The sequence below is a fragment of the Opisthocomus hoazin genome, chromosome 6, assembly GCF_030867145.1.
Source record: "Opisthocomus hoazin isolate bOpiHoa1 chromosome 6, bOpiHoa1.hap1, whole genome shotgun sequence".
Taxonomy (NCBI): domain Eukaryota; kingdom Metazoa; phylum Chordata; class Aves; order Opisthocomiformes; family Opisthocomidae; genus Opisthocomus; species Opisthocomus hoazin.
This window is the reverse complement of record NC_134419.1, coordinates 54,806,754-54,825,485: the sequence shown is the minus strand read 5'-3', so window position 1 is coordinate 54,825,485 and position 18,732 is coordinate 54,806,754. Positions and strand designations below refer to the sequence as shown.

At 48.5% G+C, this 18,732-nt stretch overlaps 1 protein-coding gene across 2 annotated transcripts in view; it reads left to right on the top strand.

The window, feature by feature from the left end:
• The window catches only part of ASCC1 (activating signal cointegrator 1 complex subunit 1), a 39,685-nt gene that overhangs the window by 9,810 nt on the left and 11,143 nt on the right, over positions 1–18,732 (top strand). For both annotated transcript variants that reach the window (XM_075423178.1, XM_075423177.1), the window contains exons 6-9: positions 3,720–3,856; positions 6,075–6,194; positions 11,639–11,763; positions 13,629–13,708. In XM_075423178.1, coding sequence (XP_075279293.1) covers positions 3,720–3,856; positions 6,075–6,194; positions 11,639–11,763; positions 13,629–13,708 — 462 coding nt within the window. The remainder of the gene's footprint in view (positions 1–3,719; positions 3,857–6,074; positions 6,195–11,638; positions 11,764–13,628; positions 13,709–18,732) is intronic.

Here is an 18,732-nt window from a genome sequence, read left to right as displayed (position 1 = left end):
ATTGTGTGGTCAGAGCTGCCAGGCAATGAAGCAGGGCCGAGGGGAGGCTCTTTTGAGGCTAATTTAATGTAAGTATGGGGAGGTGGCTCACCTGGACAGGCTGATGTGGTGCAGTGGGAGGTCAGGATGGCTGGATGACCTTGGAAGTCTCCTCGCACAGTCATGTAGGTGTCGGAGTGAGGAGAACTGAAATGTCTGTCTGATTATGCATGTGGAAAAGGGAAGAGACTTTGCAGTAATAATGCCGTGAAAAATCACAGTTGGGTCTTTCACAGCTGTGCAAATGCAGCATTTGCAGTCTTAACAGGCTGCATATGTAGCATGGAAAAGAAATACGATTGCTGTAATATATGGCAACCTGTAAATATCAAACATTGCTAATGAGATATTATATCTCAGAGTTGAAGGGACAGAAAATGGGAGGGGTCATTCAGCCTGCAGCTCTTCAGTCAGTTCTGAGGAAATGCTGTGTTTCTGGCTCTCTCCTTTGTGGATCAGGGTGGTGGGAGAGGGCATAGAGCTGGCATGCAGTATCCTGTTATTAAGAAAAAAGCAAAACCATAAAGCTGTCTGCAAACATTGGAAGCTCTTAAGACAGTAGAGAGGATGCAGCCAGGGAGGAAGACCCAAGGAGTCTGATCCTTTGCCTTGTTGTGTAGAAGGCCTGAAGTGTGTTGTGCTCTATGGTTTCCCTACTACAGGGCCTTAGATTTGGAGGAACAACATGCTTGGGCTTTGCAAGGACGGGTGAAGACTCCAGAGAAAACCCTGTCTATGTTCCTTCTAAAGGAGGAGAGCAAAGGTAGAAATCTAAGTAGCATGAGGGAGTTAAAAAATGAATTTTTAAGGCTGAGTGGAAATGAGTTGTTGCTTTTTTGACCGTGACAGGGCAGTGTCAGGGAGGCGCATAAGGTAAAATGGACAAGCATCACATACGGATGGTGCATAAAGGGGATATTCTTCCTGCCTCTCTGTACATCCTTAGACAACCCAAGTTTGAACAGTAAGTTTCTAGAGAGACAATAGAGTCTGTTTTATGTGTTTGTATCTGCCAGCGAGTTCCTGCAAATGCGCTGCTTTCAGATTCCCCTGCAGAACATGGGGATTCTCTGCTGTGACACCTCGCCTCCCCTAAGCTGTTGCTCTGCTTTCATAAAGACTGGAAGCCACTGCTTGTCACAAGCCACTGCGACTTGTGCTGTGGGGGGTGCCCACCTTCGACTGCACAGGGGAGGAAACTGGTGAAAGAGGAGCTTGTCGCCCAGAGGCACTCGGAGAGCATGGCTTAGAGCCCATCCCGGTGGATCCCTCTGCCCATCTCTGATGCTGAATCTCACTCCTCACTCCTGCTTTTGTGGTTGTAACTTACCTTTGAGAGGGTTCCTTAGGTATTTCGAAGATGTCCGTAAAGCCCCAAAATCACAACGTTGACAGGATCACGTCTCTTGGGCTCCTTCTCCGTGGAGGAGGACATCATTTTTCCTTAGCAGTAGTTACGAATGCATATTTATAGGCTCTGCATTGCTGTTGGCTGGCCCTGCTGGTCAGGTTGCAAGGGACTGGTGCCACTGGACAGGGCGGCTTCCCGTGAGGTAACACAGTGGTTGCTGATAGCATATTGTACTCTGGGATCAAAATAAGTGGGTTGAGGCTTTTTTGCATCTTGACGAGCAGCATCTAGCCGTGAAGGGCTGCTAAGACGCCCGCAGAAACATTGCCTGTTCCAGGGAGAGCTACCTCTGACGTAGCATCAATTTTGTGCGTGGGAGAAGTGGGATCTGCTGGCCTGTGAAAGAGCAGGGGTGTAAGCAGGGTTTTTAGGAGCTGCCTGAAACACTGGGGAGTAAACCAGGAAGATTATCTAGGTCGTGGCCTGCTCACTGTGCGCTGCTCTTCCCTGCTAATCTCCCCAGCAGCGGTAGCGTGGCCTGTGGAGGTGACATGCCATCACTTTGTTAGCTGTCAGCCCACACTCAGGTGTCGAAAAGCTCAAGGGAAAGTGCTGCTTCTGGGGCAGGTTGATGTTTACAGTACAAATCATGCTGGGGCAGAAAAGGAGGATAGGGCTTTTGCTTTCTGATCTGCAAACTACTTTCTCATTACTGTACATCATCTGTGCATTCTGTGGGAGTGACATCAGCTGGTTGTCCATGGCAAGGATAAATCGAACTTTCTCCCAGTTTCTGTTACCTGAGCTATTGTTTTGTGATCAGCCAAATACCCTCTGGCTATAGATACCATTGGAGAAAAAAGGCTGGCGAGAGAAATCATGTCCTGTCATGCATGTTAACAGCAGTGTGAATTAAAGGAAGCCGAAAGGCTTTTACCGCAGAGAAGGGAAGGTGGGGAGAAGTGAGATGGAGCCATCCCTCTTTCCTCTGCTCCTGATGCGCCTGACGTTGTTAGTCTGTGCTTGTTTCAGGCTGCTGCACAGTGCTGAGGTTTGCAACATGCTTTGCCACTACCAGCATGGTACGATTTGGGGTTTCAGTCAGCAATAAAGTAATTAGCAGCAGTGGAAGGTGTGTACGTGCTCTCTCCTGGGGTCTACCACGCTTTGCCAGCCTGTGGCTGCTGGAGCAAGCCACTGGACTCCATGTTGCAGGCTGGCTCGTCTCTAGTCGAGCCTGTAAGCACCGCTGTAAAGAAGAGTATGGATGTTGTCATTAGACTTGAAAAATGCTGAGTGAGTTGTGGGGCATTAAACTCTGACGGGCTGAGATACTGCAGTGTTTAAACATCTGAAAGGTTTTATTTCAAACTCTGAAGCACAGCTAGAAAATTCAAAGCTGTCATTCTCAGTCGCTGGATTTTTTTTCAGACAGAGAAAGGCTTCAAGAGGCCTGGCAAGTGGTGTTGGCTTCTTGTGAAGTTAAAAGTGAAGGTTATTTAATGCACTGATGGGAAATGGCCACTAAGTGGAAATAATGGTTTTAATATGGGTGTGTTAACCATCCTCAAGGTATTTTTATAAATAACCACGAACAAAAGAGTGTGTTTTTTAAAGCTGAATGTAACCAGTGCTCCACCTGGGAACAGTTCTTCCCCAGCAACAACACATAACTCTTCTTATAAAGGGAATGTCATAATTCATTCTTAATCTTAATTCATCTCGGCAAACTATAGGGCACATGGGAAAAAGAAAAATGTGATTATCAGAGCTGGTATTAGCTGTGCTTGTGTTGTGGGGTGCAACCTGTGTTTAGATAGGATTTAGAGACCATTTAAAGCTTGTCAGTACAGCTGGTTCCAGCTTTATTGCTCAGAAAATGGACTTAACTCGAGTTTTAAATCTGTGCTGACTTGTATTGGGTTCGTTGCTGGTGGCAGCTGCCGCTTTGACGACTGTGGAAGTCTCCTCTCGAAACCCCGTATGAGTGAGTGCTGCTGTTCCCGGGTCCTGAGTTGGAGCCTGTTGTCAGGAGCTGCCAGGCTGCTGTTCAGCAGCTCCGACAAAGAACCAGGCAGGGAGCGTGCGTGCGGAGGGGGGACCATGCCTTGTCTGCCAGGCTGAGCTCGCTTGCTCGCAAAGCCTGTGAAATGTTGTTTCTCGTTTCAACTTCGAGTCACTACCAACCCGACCAGTGATGCAGAGAGAAAAGGTTTGATGCCAGTGGCTTGGTACCTGTTCTCTGTAGTGTTTATCCCTCTGATGGAGGGGGGAAAGTTTGTATCTGTGAGATGAGACACCTATGTATGATTGATTGACTGATTTGTAGGATCATGGGGTCAGCAGCAGCCTGTTCCAGAACCCTGCAAAGCTTCACTTGACTCTTGGGACGCTGGTACTTCTGAACGAGCAAGAGATCCGGAAAGCGTGTGACCTCCTACAGCGATGCAAAGAGGACTTTGTGGAGTAAGTGATAAAACGGGATGTCGTCACCAAGGGTATGAGTGGGGGAAAAGCAGCAAGCTGTCTTTGACAAGGGACAGTGAAGAGGAAAGCAGCTCAATAGTCTATTTCAACTCTAAAAGTTTAGAAAAAGGCTGAAACATTTCAAATGGGAGCAGCAGAAATCACCAAGCAGTCACAAAGAGTCGAACAGCATTGTGCAGCTCAGCTCGGACCCTCGGCATTCCCTGAAAACCTGCTATACTTTTTCTCACGTGCCTCCCCGTTATTTTTGTGTGAGCAGGTTTTGCTGTTGTCCGCTGCCTGCTGTGGAGGGAGGGACGAGCTCCATTACCTTCACGCGTTGCCTGCAGTGGGCTCTGGCACGCTGCTTGCCTCCCGCCTCAGAGCAGATGCTGAGGTGTCCTTGACATGCATTTGTCGATGCGAGGAGCTGTGTGCAGGGAAGCCAGCATGAGCTGCGTGAGTAATCAGCCTGAAGTGTTCAGTGCTGCTCCAGGACCAGGGCTTTCTCACTGCCTGTTAACACTGAGCTGCAGATGTTAGGGCTTTAACTGTAACTGTGGTTGAATGACACTGTAATAAGCTTATCTCTGTTCAGCTTAGAAATTGGAGATGGCCTGAGGGATTGGTTTATTTATTTATTTCTGCAAAGCCCATGTCCATTGCGCACGGATCCTTGGTATTTATTTATTTATTTATCTGTCTATTTATTTATTTATTTATTTATTTATTGCTGCCTCAGTGCACAAAGAATTAGCCATGCTGTGCCAGCTAATATCTGTGGGAATTAATGCATGGCCAAAATTCATACCTTTAAAGTGGCAGCTCCAGTTGTTCAGCTGTTGAACAGAAATGGAAGTGCGTTTCCAGGGGAAGGCTCTGCCCGCAGTGTTTGGAAAGTGCAAGCTTCCTCGTAAGCGGAACTGAGGCAGAGAAAATCTTTACTCTCCATTTCCGTCAGTGGAGGGGGAATCAACACTTGAATGTATCCTTTAGCTTATTTCCCCTGCCACACGCAAATAAATATAATTTGAATACGTGTAAACCTTCATTAGCATTTATTTACTTTTCTAAATGCAGGCAGTGCCATGTGAAGGTAGATGCGCCCTTTTTGAGCCTTTTTAGAATACGCGGCCTTAAGTGCTCTCTGTGATGTGCACACCAGTACAGTTGTGCTGTTTTCCTCCCAGTAAACATACTGGAAGGGGAAGTCGCGCTCTCCTTATTCCACCTGGAAAGCTTTGCCGAGAATCTGAAAGGCAGTCTCTCGGGCAGACTGAACAGAAGTGGGCAAGGTTAGAGCAAAGTCACGCTCCCATTGTTAACTCGTGTTTATTACTTCTGCCTGCCCAGACACTCCCTGTACTTTCCACGAGACCTCGGCGTTAAACGAGACAAGGGCATTTACTCACAGGGAGCTTTGCGCTGCGGCACCCTGCCTTGCTGTGATGTTCTGGTGGTAAAGGCAAGGAGGCGGCGTGTTTGGAAGCAGAGACGCTTCACAGTGTGTTTGCAGGTGTGGGAGTGCATATTATATCCTGCACACATTTTCGGTTTCGCCTTCCTGCAAGAGTAGCTGGAGCTGATTTTAAAACAGCTCTGTTTACTTCCAGCATTTGTAAGTGGATGTTGAAATGTACTTAAAAACCATGTTAGTACTTTTCTCAGTGAAAATGAACGAGCTGGAGACTTTGTGTCACGATCGCTCTCTTCACAGGGAAGGCAGGAGCTTCTCTGGAGTGAGGACTTGCACCGTTTTATTGCTGACGGGTTTTGTGAAATGTAAATGGAGATCTCTACATGGAGATGGCCTGTGAACACTGACATGTTGACTTAATGTGTGTCTAAAACACCGAATGTGTGAATTCAAATGTTTTTACAGTATTTCTTGAGATGATGAGACAATAGCAGCTGTAGCCTTTCGAGCTTTAGAAACTAGGGAGCCTTTTTTGTGTCCGAGTTTTTTCAGTGCAAACATCCTGAAAGATATGGGAAAGAGAACTCCTCCTCAGTGGAGTTCACTGTCCCATACTGTCTATGTAACATTTAAATCCCACTTGAGTTCAAATTTGTGTTTAACAGTAGCAAAAAAAGTACTTTATATCATTCCCTCCATAAAACGAAATACTTAATGTGTGCATGAGGGGCACTCCGTGTTGTATTTCCAAAGCAGATGTCATGTTTTGCTTTTTAACATAAGGGATTTCTTGCTTGTTAGCCAAATTGCTGGAGGCAAACCCCTGACTGTGGAGGTGGCTGGAGTGGAGTACATGAACGATGACCCTGCCATGACGGACGTCCTTTATGCCAAAGTCCACATGAAGGATGGCTCGGACAGGTGAGTTCCCCACGCTCCTTTCTGTCATTCCTCCTCGATGTGCCGCGACAGCAGTAGCGGTGTGCCAGAGAAACCCCTGCTGTCTGAAGCTCGTGGGTGCTGCGAGCAGTCCTTGGGCCAGCAGTCAGGAAGATGAAGTCATTCTGGCTTCCTAAACGGGTTAAGGCAGTGATGTGTTTGCTCTTTAAATCAGTCTCTGGTGGTGTAGCTGAAGGATGTCATTTGTTTCCGTAGCAGTCTGTCAGATTGAATAATGGTGTCGTGGCTTGCACAGTGATAAGATGGCCAAGGAGATACTCCTGAGATGACTTAGAAAGCAGGACAACTTGGCCTCTGCTGTCTAGTTCGCACCCTGCCGTCTAGATTAATATGGACAGTCTGGCGTGTTCTGCAGCACTTAATTATTCTTAAAGCCCAGTTACACCAGAAGGTCCTCAGAAAAGCATGACTTGGTTAAAGAGTTGGTTATTGCATCTGTAAGGAGCCTGGAAGAGGTGCTGGGTGCGAAACGCCTGTCTTCTGAGCTGCTGGTGTCAGTGCGTGTGTTTGTGCTGTTCGCCACTGTGGCTGATGGCTTTAGCTCCACAAACAGTGCTGCCCAGGGTGTCACACAACCTGCCTCCATCTCGTTTCTCACGAGTACGTCACCTGTGCCAGCACCGTCTTCTCGTGCTTTCTGGAAGACTGGGGAAACATAAGAGCTGTTGTGCTCTGTGCTGCCAGTTGTGAGGTGGGTGGGAAAGAGGGTAGGGGACTAGCCAAAAGAGCTTTAGCCTTCTCTCTTTCTGGCAGTGCTGCCCTGTTGTTTTCTGCTCCCGTTGCTGGAGGACAGCAGGAGCTAGCAGAGGAGAACGAAGCAGTGCAGCTGGAGGAAGGAGGCTGGGAGCAGGCTCAGGGAAGAAAGGACATGTTCTGGCATCTCCTTTGCCCAAGGGCTGAGGAGACAAGGGGGGCCCCCCTACTTAAAACTGCTCTTTGGAGGCTGTGTTGAAGTAAGAGATCGGAAGTGGGATAAGAAAATGGGTGGGAAAATGAAAATGTAAGAATTGCTGAGAGGCAGTAGGAATTGAAATCTTTTCCTTTTCTCCGCTCTTCCACTTTGAAGTCTGTTCTACCCTGAAAGAGGTAAGATAAAACAAATGGGGCAGGTGGAGAACGAGGACAAGCTAGAGATCATCCAGGAGACACAAGTACAGATAGAAACAAGGCAGAAGCACTCAGAAAGATGAGACGGAGGCAGGCACTGGATGACCCAAATGCCCTACGGTTGGTTTGCTGTAGACAGTGTCTGAAGTGTCAGCTCTGAGAGCTGAGGTATGGGTGTCTGTTCTCCTGAGTCACCAAGCTCTGGATCGTCTCTGAGGTGCTTACGAGTCTGTTTGCGCAATTAAGTCTGCGACCCGAGGAGCTGGCAGAGAAGTCCTGTAGAGCGTAAGTAGGGCCTAAGGTGAGGCAGTGATTTGTGCCTGCATCTGGGAACAGCTTGAATTGTTGGTACTAACACTGCGATCTGCTTCAGATGTCTTTCACGGAAGTCTATTAGCTGAGGTCTGGCCCAACCCAGATCTTGTGCTTTGCATGGCACTCGGAGCCTGCTAGACTTCTCTTCTGCACTCCTTTTTTGCTTTTTGCATAGCAGCGTGCTTAGAGAGGGCCAAGCAGTTGTAAGTTTATCCTCAGCCCAGGCTGGTCCTGGCCTCACCTGCAAGTTAATTAGAACCATAGAGTCATAGAATCATAGAATAATTGAGGTTGGAAGGGACCTTTAAAGGTCATCTAGCCCAATGCCCCCTGCAGTGAGCAGGAACATCTGCAACTAGATCAGGTTGCTCAGAGCCCTGTCTGACCTGACCTTGAATGTTTCCAGGGATGGGGCATCTACCACCTCTATGGGCAACCTGTGCCAGTATTTCACCACCCTCATTGTAAAGAATTTCTTCCTTATATCCAGTCTAAATCTACCCTCCTTTAGTGTAAAGCCATTACTCTTTGTCCTGTTGCAACAGACCCTGCTAAAAACCCTGTTCTCATCTTTCTTATAGGCCTCTTTTAAGTACTGGAAGGCTGCTATAAGGTCTCCCCGCAGCCTTCTCTTCTGCAGGCTGACCAGCCCCAACTCTCCCAGCCTTTCCTCCTAGGAGATGTGTCCCAGCCCTTTGATCATTTCTGTGGCCTCCTCTGGACCTGCTCCAACAGGTCCATGTCTGTCCTGTGCTGAAGGCTCTGGAGCTGGACACAGGACTCCAGGGGGGTTCTCATCAGAGCGAGGTAGAGGGGCAGAATCACCTTCCTCAACCTGCTGGCCATGCTTCTCTTGATGCAGCCCAGGATATGGCTGGCCTTCTGGGCTCTGAGTGCACATTGGTGGCTCCTGTCTAGCTTTTCAGCCACCAGTACCCCCAAGTCCTTCTCAGCAGGGCTGCTCTCAATCCCTTCATCCTCCAGCCTGTATCGATAGCGGGAGTTGCCCCAACTCAGGTGCAGGACCTTGCACTTGGCCTTGTTGAACCTCATGAGGTTCACACAGGCCCACCTCTCCAGCTTGTCCAGGTCCCTCTGGATGGCATCCTGTCCTTCTGGCATGTCGATTGCACCACTCAGCTTGGTGTCTTCTGCAAACTTGCTGAGGGTGCACTCGATCCTGCTACCTGTGTCATTGATGAAGATGTTAAACAGTACCGGTCCCCGTATGGACCGCTGAGGGACACCACTTGTCACCAGCCCCTGTCTGGACATTAAGCCATTGACCTCTACCTTCTGGATATGACCATCCAACCAGTTCCTCATCTACCAGATAGTCCACCCATCAAATCCATCTCTCTCCAGTTTAGAGAGAAGGATGTTGGGGGTACTGTGTTCAAGGCTTTACAGAAGTCCAGATAGATGATATCTGTAGCTCTTCCTTTGTCCACTGATGCAGTCACTCCACCACAGAGGCCACTAGGTTGGTCAGGCAGGACTTGCCCTTGGTGAGCCATGCTGGCTGTCTCGAATCACCTCCCTGCCCTCCACGTGCCTTAGCATAGCTTCTAGGGGGATCTGTTCCATGATCTTCCCAGGCACAGAGGTGAGGCTGACAGGTCGGTAGTCTCCAGGGTCCTCCTTCCTACCCTTTTTAAAAATGGGCACAATGTTTCCCTTCTTCCAGTCACCAGGGACTTCACCTGACTGGCATGACTTTTCAAATATCACGGGGAGTGGCTTGGCCATGACATCAGCCAATTCCCTCAGGACTCTGGGATGCATCTCATCAGTCCCATAGACTTATATATATAGAGGTTTCTCAGGTGGTCCTGAAACTGATCTTCTCTTACAGCGGGAGGGACTTTGCTGCCCAAGTCCCCACCTTGCAGCCCACCCACTCGAGAGGTCTGGGAAGAGAGGTTGCCACTGAAGACTGAGCCAAAAATGTCGTACAGTACCGCAGCCTGCTCCTCGTCTGTTATTACCGGTCTTGCTGGCACTTCTCAACTAATATAGTTCCTTAACCGTTAGCAAGCATCCAGAAAACACTTACCTTTACAGAGGGGAAAGAAGGTATTTTTGTGTTGGAGAGCAGTGAAAGCTGCTTCTGCTTCCTTTGAGATTCCAGCAGAGACAGAGTTGGACAATTGGTGATTTTAAAGAGGGGACAAATGGTGATCCCTCCAGGAAACTCTTCTTCGTTTTCTGTTCTGCGAGATGGATCATTGCTGAGCGGCTCCGTGCACCTCTTGCCTGCTAAAACCTGCTGTGCTTTGCTCAGGGAAATGGAGAAAGCAGGCAGAAAGCAGAGTTTCTCAGCTGCAAGGCCAATACTAGAGGAGAGTGGCAGCCACATGGTTTGCTGTGCTGGGTCAGACTGCTGCAGCACATGTTTGAGAGAGGTGTGTGCCTTCCTGTCTCATGCAAGATGTCTTGCTAGCTCTGTGTAGTTCCTGGCATGTCTGAGGGGTGGAGTTCCTTCCTGATCTTTGGATGATCTTGATCAGCTTAAGCTATAAAGCAGGAGATTTGATTTACTCTGACTTAGCTTGCATAACTGCAGACAGAATTATGGGTTGGCAAGCCTTTCTGCACATATAATGGCTCGGACTGAGAGAGGGATCATGCTCTGATGCCTCCCACATGGCAAATAATTTCCATTATAATTCATTCTAATTTGTCTTATTTCCTTGATTAACTTTATAATGCAGTAAAGTGCCATTTTCACTTGAGCTATTCTCTGTTAATTTGTTTTAGTATTGTCTGTAATGATATTCATTTAATCTTTGTCATTGCTAATTTTAAAAATCACTGATGTAAAGCCAGAAAGTGGTAGAAAACCATGAAAATTGGTAGTTTGAGAGTCCTGGAATTGTCACACGGGGACTGGCAGCCCGTGAGGGGCAGTACAAAACCGGTGGTGGGGTAGGAGCTGGCACCCGGATGGTGGCAGCCCCGGGCTCTGGGGGCCAGCCTCAGAGAGGCCACACTGCCTCTGGCACAGCAGCTGAGACGCCAAAGTGATGGGACCTGGTGGAGCAGAACGCTGTTTGATCCCTTGGATGTGGTGAGAGAAGCCCAAATTCTTCTGCATAAAGTAATATCCTCTCGCCTTGTTTTCGGGGACGGGAGGTTGTTCTTCTAGCACATGCTAGCTGCTTTTGGTAAGGCTGGGGCACTGCAGAGGTTTTGTGGGGGACAGCAGCAGCGTGGAAGTTCCTTCAGCTCTTTAAGGATATGTGAGCTCACTGCTCTGACCACCTGCCTGCTCCTGCTGCCTGTCCTCGGACACGTCTGTCTGCAGATCCTGGCAGCCACAGCTGCTTTCATCCCCGACCAAGGCTAGAAAAGAAGGTGGCAAGAAGTCTTTTGATTCTGCTTGCTCAGTAGCTTGAAAGCTGGAGCATTCACCAGGGTGGGCTGTCTGGGCTTGTGCCCTCTGTCACCACATTCTGGGCTCTCCCAGAAAGTAAGTCCAGTGACTGGGTGGCTTGTTTGGCACGGAGAGGGTCGGAGCTCCAGCCTGGTGCACTGTACAGGTCGCAGTCACTGAGCAGACAAGGTCCTCCAGGACTCAAGGTGCCTAAGCTCCCTAGGGGTCTGTAGGTCTTAGTGTTTGTAAGGAGGGTCATGTTGTGTTTCCTGGCAGTAGAAAGATGTGTCCCTCAAGTCACAGTAACATCTGTCACTGCGAACAAGCTCTCTGCTGTGCTAAATCTGCCCTTCTTCGTGAAGTGTTTGCAGCAGAAGTGATCATCGAGGAAGCTTTGTGAAACAGCTGAATCTTTTTGCATAGAACTGGATGAATCCCGATGGCTCTGTTATAGCTTTCCATCAGAGACTAGCTCGCTCTCCTCATGTGTGTGCAGAGACTTCATCTCACACATGCTGCCCTCCCAGGCTGAAGAGCAAAAAGCTGATGAAGCAGGGGGTTTTTCTTGATTTATACTGCTTTGTTCTTTCTGGTTTTGCCTTCCCAGACTGCAGGTGATCGCTGATCAACTCATGGAAAGGTTCGTGGCCTCCGGCCTGATGCTTAAAGAATGGGATAGGGTGAAACTGCATGCTACAGTCATGAACACTCTCTTCAGGAAAGATCCAAGTGGTGCGTATCCCTCATCCTTACTGATAAATACATTTAAAGTAGTACCTCTGAACGGGAAGTACTTTTGTTGGCTTTTATGTTTCGTTTTTTTAAATTTTGTGGTTTTTCTTAATCTCAAAAATACCTACAAGGTTGTGGGGAGATGTCACTAAATAAAACCCAGAAGAAAATGAAAAGGCAGTCAGCAGAGCTGGAGAAGGCAGGCATGCTTTGAGCGCTTTCTGGATCTTTTCTAAGATTCTTTGTCATAGCTTCAAAAACACTGTTCCCCAATCGCACTCACAAGATCTGGCCCAGAGAGGAATGCATTCATGTACCATGTGAGGTCTTGAGCGCTCTGTACCCCAACATGAAGTTGGAATTCAGTAACAACTCGACGTGCTGTGGTGACCTTTAAACGAGACAAAAACATGGTCCTCTGGTCAAGTTAAAGATTGCCTGTTGGCGTAGGAACATGATTCCAGTGTCGTTCTCGTTAAATCAGATTCAGATGGCTATGAGGCCAAATATGAGCTGTTGTTGAGAGTATAGTGTCTGCTGTCTCTGCCAAAAGGTTGTCTGCTCTAGCAGTCAGTAGCATCATTGTTATCGCGGTACTTTCTAAAGCAGCCTCAGTTGCATGGCGTTTCGGGAGGGGCCTTGTTCTCCATGTGCAAACATGCATATGCTCTGGCACTGGTGTGTAGTTTGCAAGCCTTAACAGCACTGCACTAAAGCTTTTTGTAGCTTTCTCTGGCGCAGTGGCCTCTGTGTCGTGCCAATAGGTTATGTAGAGGATTCTCCAGTTACCGCTGCTGTGAGTCTCTCTATGGCCAATGATAACAGCGGGTGGTTTGTGTCACAGTTTTCTGTGCACCCAGCAGCAGACTGTGGGGATGACTGCTACTAAAGTCATAAAGCATACTCAGGCAGTAGAAACCCTGAAAAGACGGGGCTTAGCTCTCTCAAATTGAGCCTTGAAAATTGGTGAAAAATGTGAGCTGGTGTGGCTCGCTGTTAGGGAAGGCAGATGGGCAGCTGGGTCTGGCGTTATGAGTCTGTATTCTGAACAACCCCATGAGGCGTGTGAGGCATTCAGACACAATGGTGAGAGCGTTACACAGATAGCCATAGAGGTCGCTTTGTATTCAATACAGGATTTGAATAGCGTGCTAGGTGTGAGTGGGACTTCATAGTTAATGCTGGAGATGAAAGAGAAATATTGAATATATTCACTGAGTGAGGCAGAGGTACTGTGGAAAGAACAGGTCATATACTTAGGGATTATATAAAAATCCAGACATGCTCTGGGGAAATGGATCTAAGACGTAAGCATTTGGCAGTTGCTGTAGGCCTAGGTTGCTGTTCTTGGTGTCTGTGTGTGTGGCTGCGTGCCCACCCCGCAGAAACATACACACCACACGTATGTGCTTCCCGGAGCGGGCGGCGGAGGTTTGTATAGGTGCTGTCCAGACCGTGCCTGGCATTGTGCTCGTGTGCTCAGTCTGGTGTTTGGTGCTGTTCCAGGCGATGCAAGCGCTTACAGTGCTGACTCTCACCCTGGCAGGCCGTGGGATTAAAATCAGCCAGAGAGAAGCAGATGTGTTGCACTGAGCCATCAGCCCTACAGAACTGCCCTAGCAGTAGCTATGATTTAGGGTCTTTCCTCCAGGTAATGTGGGTGATCCCGATAGAGGCACCAATTCCTGCGTATTCAGCCTTGTTCTTTTTAAAATCGAAGTGGAAGTGTTTTTGCACGAAGAACTGGGCAAAGATGGTTTATTAGCTGGCAGCGGATTTTGAGGAGGGAAAGAGAGGGGGTGAAGTATAGCAGACACAGTTGTCCCTTCTGAAGCTCATTCTGGTGGTGGCTTTTCTCTTCACAGCTGAAGAGCGAAACAATGCAGTGACTGGTAAATCATCTTTCAAGGAACGGGAGTCATTTAATGGCCAAAATATCCTCAAGGTCAGTATGAAACAATTAGGGAAATCAAGCCAGCTGTGGATATTGTACAGCCAAAAGAGGTTGAAACACCTCTGCAAGACTGCTTTTGTCCTAGGCTTATGGGATTTCCCGGGGGGGAGGGGGGAAATCTGTTTAGAAAATAAACAATCCAGATCACTCGTAATTGGGAGCATTACAGTATTTAACAGAAGCGTTCTTAAAGCTGGTGAGGCTCAGATCAGGAGTGTGTAGCACGAATTCTAAGTGGGTGTTCGTGTTGTCGTTTACTTTGCTCGTGCTTTACTCTGGAGACTCAGGCTCATGTCGATTCTCAGCCCACCAGAAAGGAGTACTTTGTTGCTCTTGTTCTACTCACTCATATATATTTATGAAACTAAAACCAACTGCCATTTCACTTACTCTTTTCTTCTTTTGTTTAATCTCTGCTATTGATTTGCATGGTTTTGCTCTAGAAAAATAGTAGATAGCAGTAGGGAGTCCCACCAGCCGGGATCTGAGGGCTTTGGCAGTGATCAGAGGGTAGAAAGCAAGATCCCCCAGACCGTGGAGATGGGTAAGACTCACAGGGGAGCATCTGCAGCCTCCCAGACTTTGCTAGCCAGGGATGAGGCTGCAAGCAGCCTCTGCTGCTCATCCAGATGGCAGTGTCAGACTGATGCTGTTGTGCTTGGCCCCTGCAAGTGTCCAGAGAGAAAAAACAAGCACAGAGAAACAGAAATGGAAAACAACACTGGGTTGTAAGCAAATTTGCAGTCCTCATTGTGTGAGGGGATTTGTTGCAGGCAGCTATGATAAGAGGGAGATGGGACAATGCATGAATACATTTGGGAACTGATAGAAGATATTCTGGCAACAAAGAGACGTGAGAGAAGATGTAGCCTGGGTGGCAGTTGGGCAGCTCAGGAGGACTTTAAGGCACCAGAGGAGGAAAAGGATGTATTTTATTTGCGTTTACAGTTTTGCCGTATAATGTATTAGGCACTGGATACATGGGGATCTGAAGGGAGGGAGTGGAACTGATTGGTCTCCTCTGCACAGAGGACAAAGGGACAAAATTAGGTTAAGCTCTCATTGTCCTAGAACGGTCTGTGCAAGCGTGGTATCGTGACTCAGCATCACCACATGCTGAGTGTTCGGTGCAAGACTGCAGTATTGCAAACTGAAGCAGGAAAGCCACCGATGTGGTCCCTTTCTTAGTGTGACCTCCGAGATTTGGTTAGCTCTTGGTGTCTGAGAGCTGGCTCCAAGAAAGCAAAGGTGCTGTGTGTCGGGAGCCCCGAGTGCCGGCAGGGACTCAGCTTTCAAGGCATACGCCTTGCCCCTTGCTCCTTTCTCTTCTGTCTGCTAAACTTCTCGGACTTCAGAGAGACGTGAAATCAAACTGTCAGTCTTCCTTAATGCTCCTCATCCAAAAACATTTACCATTTGAAAGCCATTAACGGTGCTCCCTCTACTGGTCACACCATTTGTGGACCGCACTGCGGGGTGTGAGGATCTGTGGGTCTGGTGGTGTGCGCCGCGTAGAAATGCAACTGCCCTACCTCAAGTGGCTACTTCTGATTCTTGCTGCTCTCCGAAATACGAGCCGATGCATTTTTAAAGCTCCTAATTGATTTTGTTCTGATGTAGCCAAAAGAGCTGCTGGCTGTTTGGACTGTTGATAATTACTTCAAAGCATGTCTTGCCGCAAGAAATGTCATCCTTCTCCCCCACCTCCACTACATTTCCTAACCTGCTCGCTTCGTATTTCCCTTTGGTCTCCCACGTGCCTGCAGCAGAACGCCCGTTGGCATTAATTAATTACATGAGTCATAAATAGCTCCAGGCTTCTTACCAGAGGAGCCCAGCCTCAGCCAGCCACTGATGCATTCTAGCATGACCTTGCAAGGATGCGCCAGTTCCCTCACAGCCCCCTTTTATATACATTATTTATCTTCTGCTCAGGGAGGCTGTCCTCTCGCAAAGTGGCTTCATTAACTTTTGCAATAGGATCTAAATGATGGGCAGTTAATGAATGTGGCTGCAGTTAGGCAGGCTGGCTTGTGGGTGCCGTCCCCTCGTACGTGTGCCGTGCGCGTGTTTCCAGGCGGTGGGACTCTGCGATAGCTGTGTTGGGTGGCAATGTTCCCACCTGGAAAGCCAACAAAGCACGGCTGCTGGTAGGAGGGCATCAAGTCGGAAAACTTGGGTTTCGTCACTCTCGTTCCCATTGCGCAGCTACGCCCGGCACTGTCGAGCCAAAGGCTTTGCCTAGCAGAGGGCAGGACCGGAGCTGTCGGAGCACAACGGGGACGCCTTGGTCCTGCTGCTCCAGCCCGGGGCTCCCCCGTGGTCAGAGCTGGTGCGTGTGTGTGCAGATGCGCTGGCAGCACATGTTTGCTGATAGCATGCCTGCGTTACCCCAGGCTCCAGCTGGTATTTTGCTTTCAGCAGAACTAATCGGAGTTTTATTTAATAATCCTTTGTTCTACCCATTCCACAGAGTTAAACATGCACTCCTATTCATGCTAATAAATGGTTGTGCAGGCCAGTACCTTCCCACACTGCTCAGAAAATAGATCGTGTAGGATGAGTTGCGTTTGTGAGTCTAAATTACTACTGTCATGAAAAAGGCTCCATCGCCTAGCTGGTGCTGAAAGCCCAGGAGGATTGTGTGACCCAGCAGCTGGGTGATCTGTGTCTCCCACAGAAGCACCAGATGCTTTAGCATCGTGCTTGTCTGGTCCAGTCCCGAGAAGCTGGGGATGCTTTATGAACCGCTTCATGCGAAGCGATATGTATTTCTTCTAGGGTGGCTAGTGGCTAGCTGATGGACCCCTTTGAACATCCGAGTCACGTACCGAAATCTTGCTCCGCCGGAAACAAAGTGGATCATCTCTTGGAGAGCGGAGGGAAGGGGCAGCAATTCACAGCTGAAAGACAGCGACAGCTCCTTCCCTGTGAGAGAAGGCTGGGCCTCGGGGAGATGCCGGTCTGACAGCCCCTCTGTGTTGCCTCCTCTTGTGTCCTCTCGGGCGGTGGCTGCGTGCCCTGCGTCACAGCTGGCCGGGCGGCACAGCCCTGGCACAGAGGCAGCCAGGGCAGCTGCCTGCATCTCCGGAGATGAGGCTTGGCTGCGTCCAGGCTTTTATTTATTTTGTTTAGTGAAAAAAAACTAAGGCTGTGGTCAATAAATAAAAATGCAAAGAAATGTGGCCAAAATTTTCTATTACACTTTTAAAGGAAAGGAAGGCTTACAGTAGAAGAAAACCACCTGGACCCTCACCGAGTTAAAATGAAATGATTTTTGGATTGAGGTCTGAGGAGTAAAAGGGTGGTCTTTGCTGTATTCAGACAAGAGGAAAGCAAATTTTGAGTACAGAAAAAGATGAACCCCGCTGCTTAGCACGGATCTGTGCATTAGCGGCTTACAAGATTAAATATTGAGGGAACAGCTCCTGAGGTACAACAGCGGAAAGCTTCCCATCTTATGTCTTAGGGCATTAGGGGAGACTTGAAGCTGGGATGCCAGACTGGGAACTGGATCAGTCGAGGCAGGGACACATGTTGCCGTGCCCTGGTCCAGCAGCGGGAGCTGGGCGTCCGGGCTGCAGGACTGTTGGGGGGGGGGGGGTGTCTGGGTTGGACAAGGTGTAACTCGATGAGGCTCCTTCTCTTCTGAAGCCTGCGTACAGGGTATTAGACTATGGGGCCGTATCTGCTTTCACTTGGAGCAGGGTGAAAGTGCATTTACTGACTGATGTACCGGGGCTAGTGGAGAGCTGGTCGTAGCAAACAAACCTGGTGGTGTTCTCTGTTATCATTTCTGTCGTGCTGGGAGAGAATAGTGCAGTGGCTGTGGTGTGCAGTAGTTCAGTTTAAGGCATTTTATGCAATGCTGTATAGCGAGATACAATGAAAAAGAAGAATCGTGTCCTGGATAAACCCCCTAACCCCTCAGAATACCCCAGACCCTCCAAGCGCTAAACAGATTAACATCTGCCCCTGTGTAGAGCCACCGTTACCAACTCTGCTTGCAGGTGAGGAGTGCATCTTGTGTTCTGCAGCCATCAGTATCCAGGCCTGTGTAACTTTTATTTAGTGAATTTAAGGAGACAGAGTCTTTTCCTGGTGTATTTTTAAGCTGAGGTGAAATCGGAGGGCCGAAGAACCAGCGTTAGGTGAGGATGAAGACTGCCCAGTATTCGGAAAGGGTAAGAACATCTTGTTACCCTCAGTGGGGTGATAAAGGTATATACGCTACGTTGGACCAGCAGTTGGAACAAGTACCTAATGGGAGGTGGCTGCTTGGAAAGTTTAGAGTTAAAAATACCAAACAAAAATCCACTGGGGTGAGAACAGACTGAAGAAGAGATTGTGGTGCAACATCGCTGTATCGGAAATAAGGCAGTGCTTTCCTCGCCTCAGTTTTACAGGAGAATCAAAAGCAGAAATGAAAGGCTGTAATGCTGCTTTGCAGAGGAGAGGATTTTTGCCTTCAGTTCTGATCCTGCCATTATCAAGGGATACTGAAACGATCGAGGGGGCTCAGCAGTGTGCAATTAGAGCAACAGTGGGATGAGGATGTGACAGTTCATCAGATGAGACTGGAGATAAACGTTTGTATGATCTGGGGAAAAAAGGAGATTAAATTGGGGTTGCCATGATAATGCTCTCCTCTGAATTATATTCTTCAGGAAAAAAAAGGCTTATTCACATTATTTGCATTCGGTGAAACGGGAATCTGAAGTGGCATTTGAAAAACCAGACTAGACAATAGAGGGAAAGTATCTTTGTTGGAGTGTTTGGGCCTTGGAGCAGAGCGATGAGGCGGCGTTGGAGGCGTTGAGAGAAGGCTGAGACGCCGCACTGAGGAGAACGCGGTGCGGGAAGTGCAGCAGGTTTGTGCTACCTTGCTCGCGTGTGACAGATTCGTTTGGTGACCTTAGCATAAAGGGGAGAAGCCTCGTTTGTTTCAGAGGTGCTAGGCACCTCTTGAATTTAATTTTAGCGAGAACCGTGAGTGCTGCAAGAGGGAGGGTTTG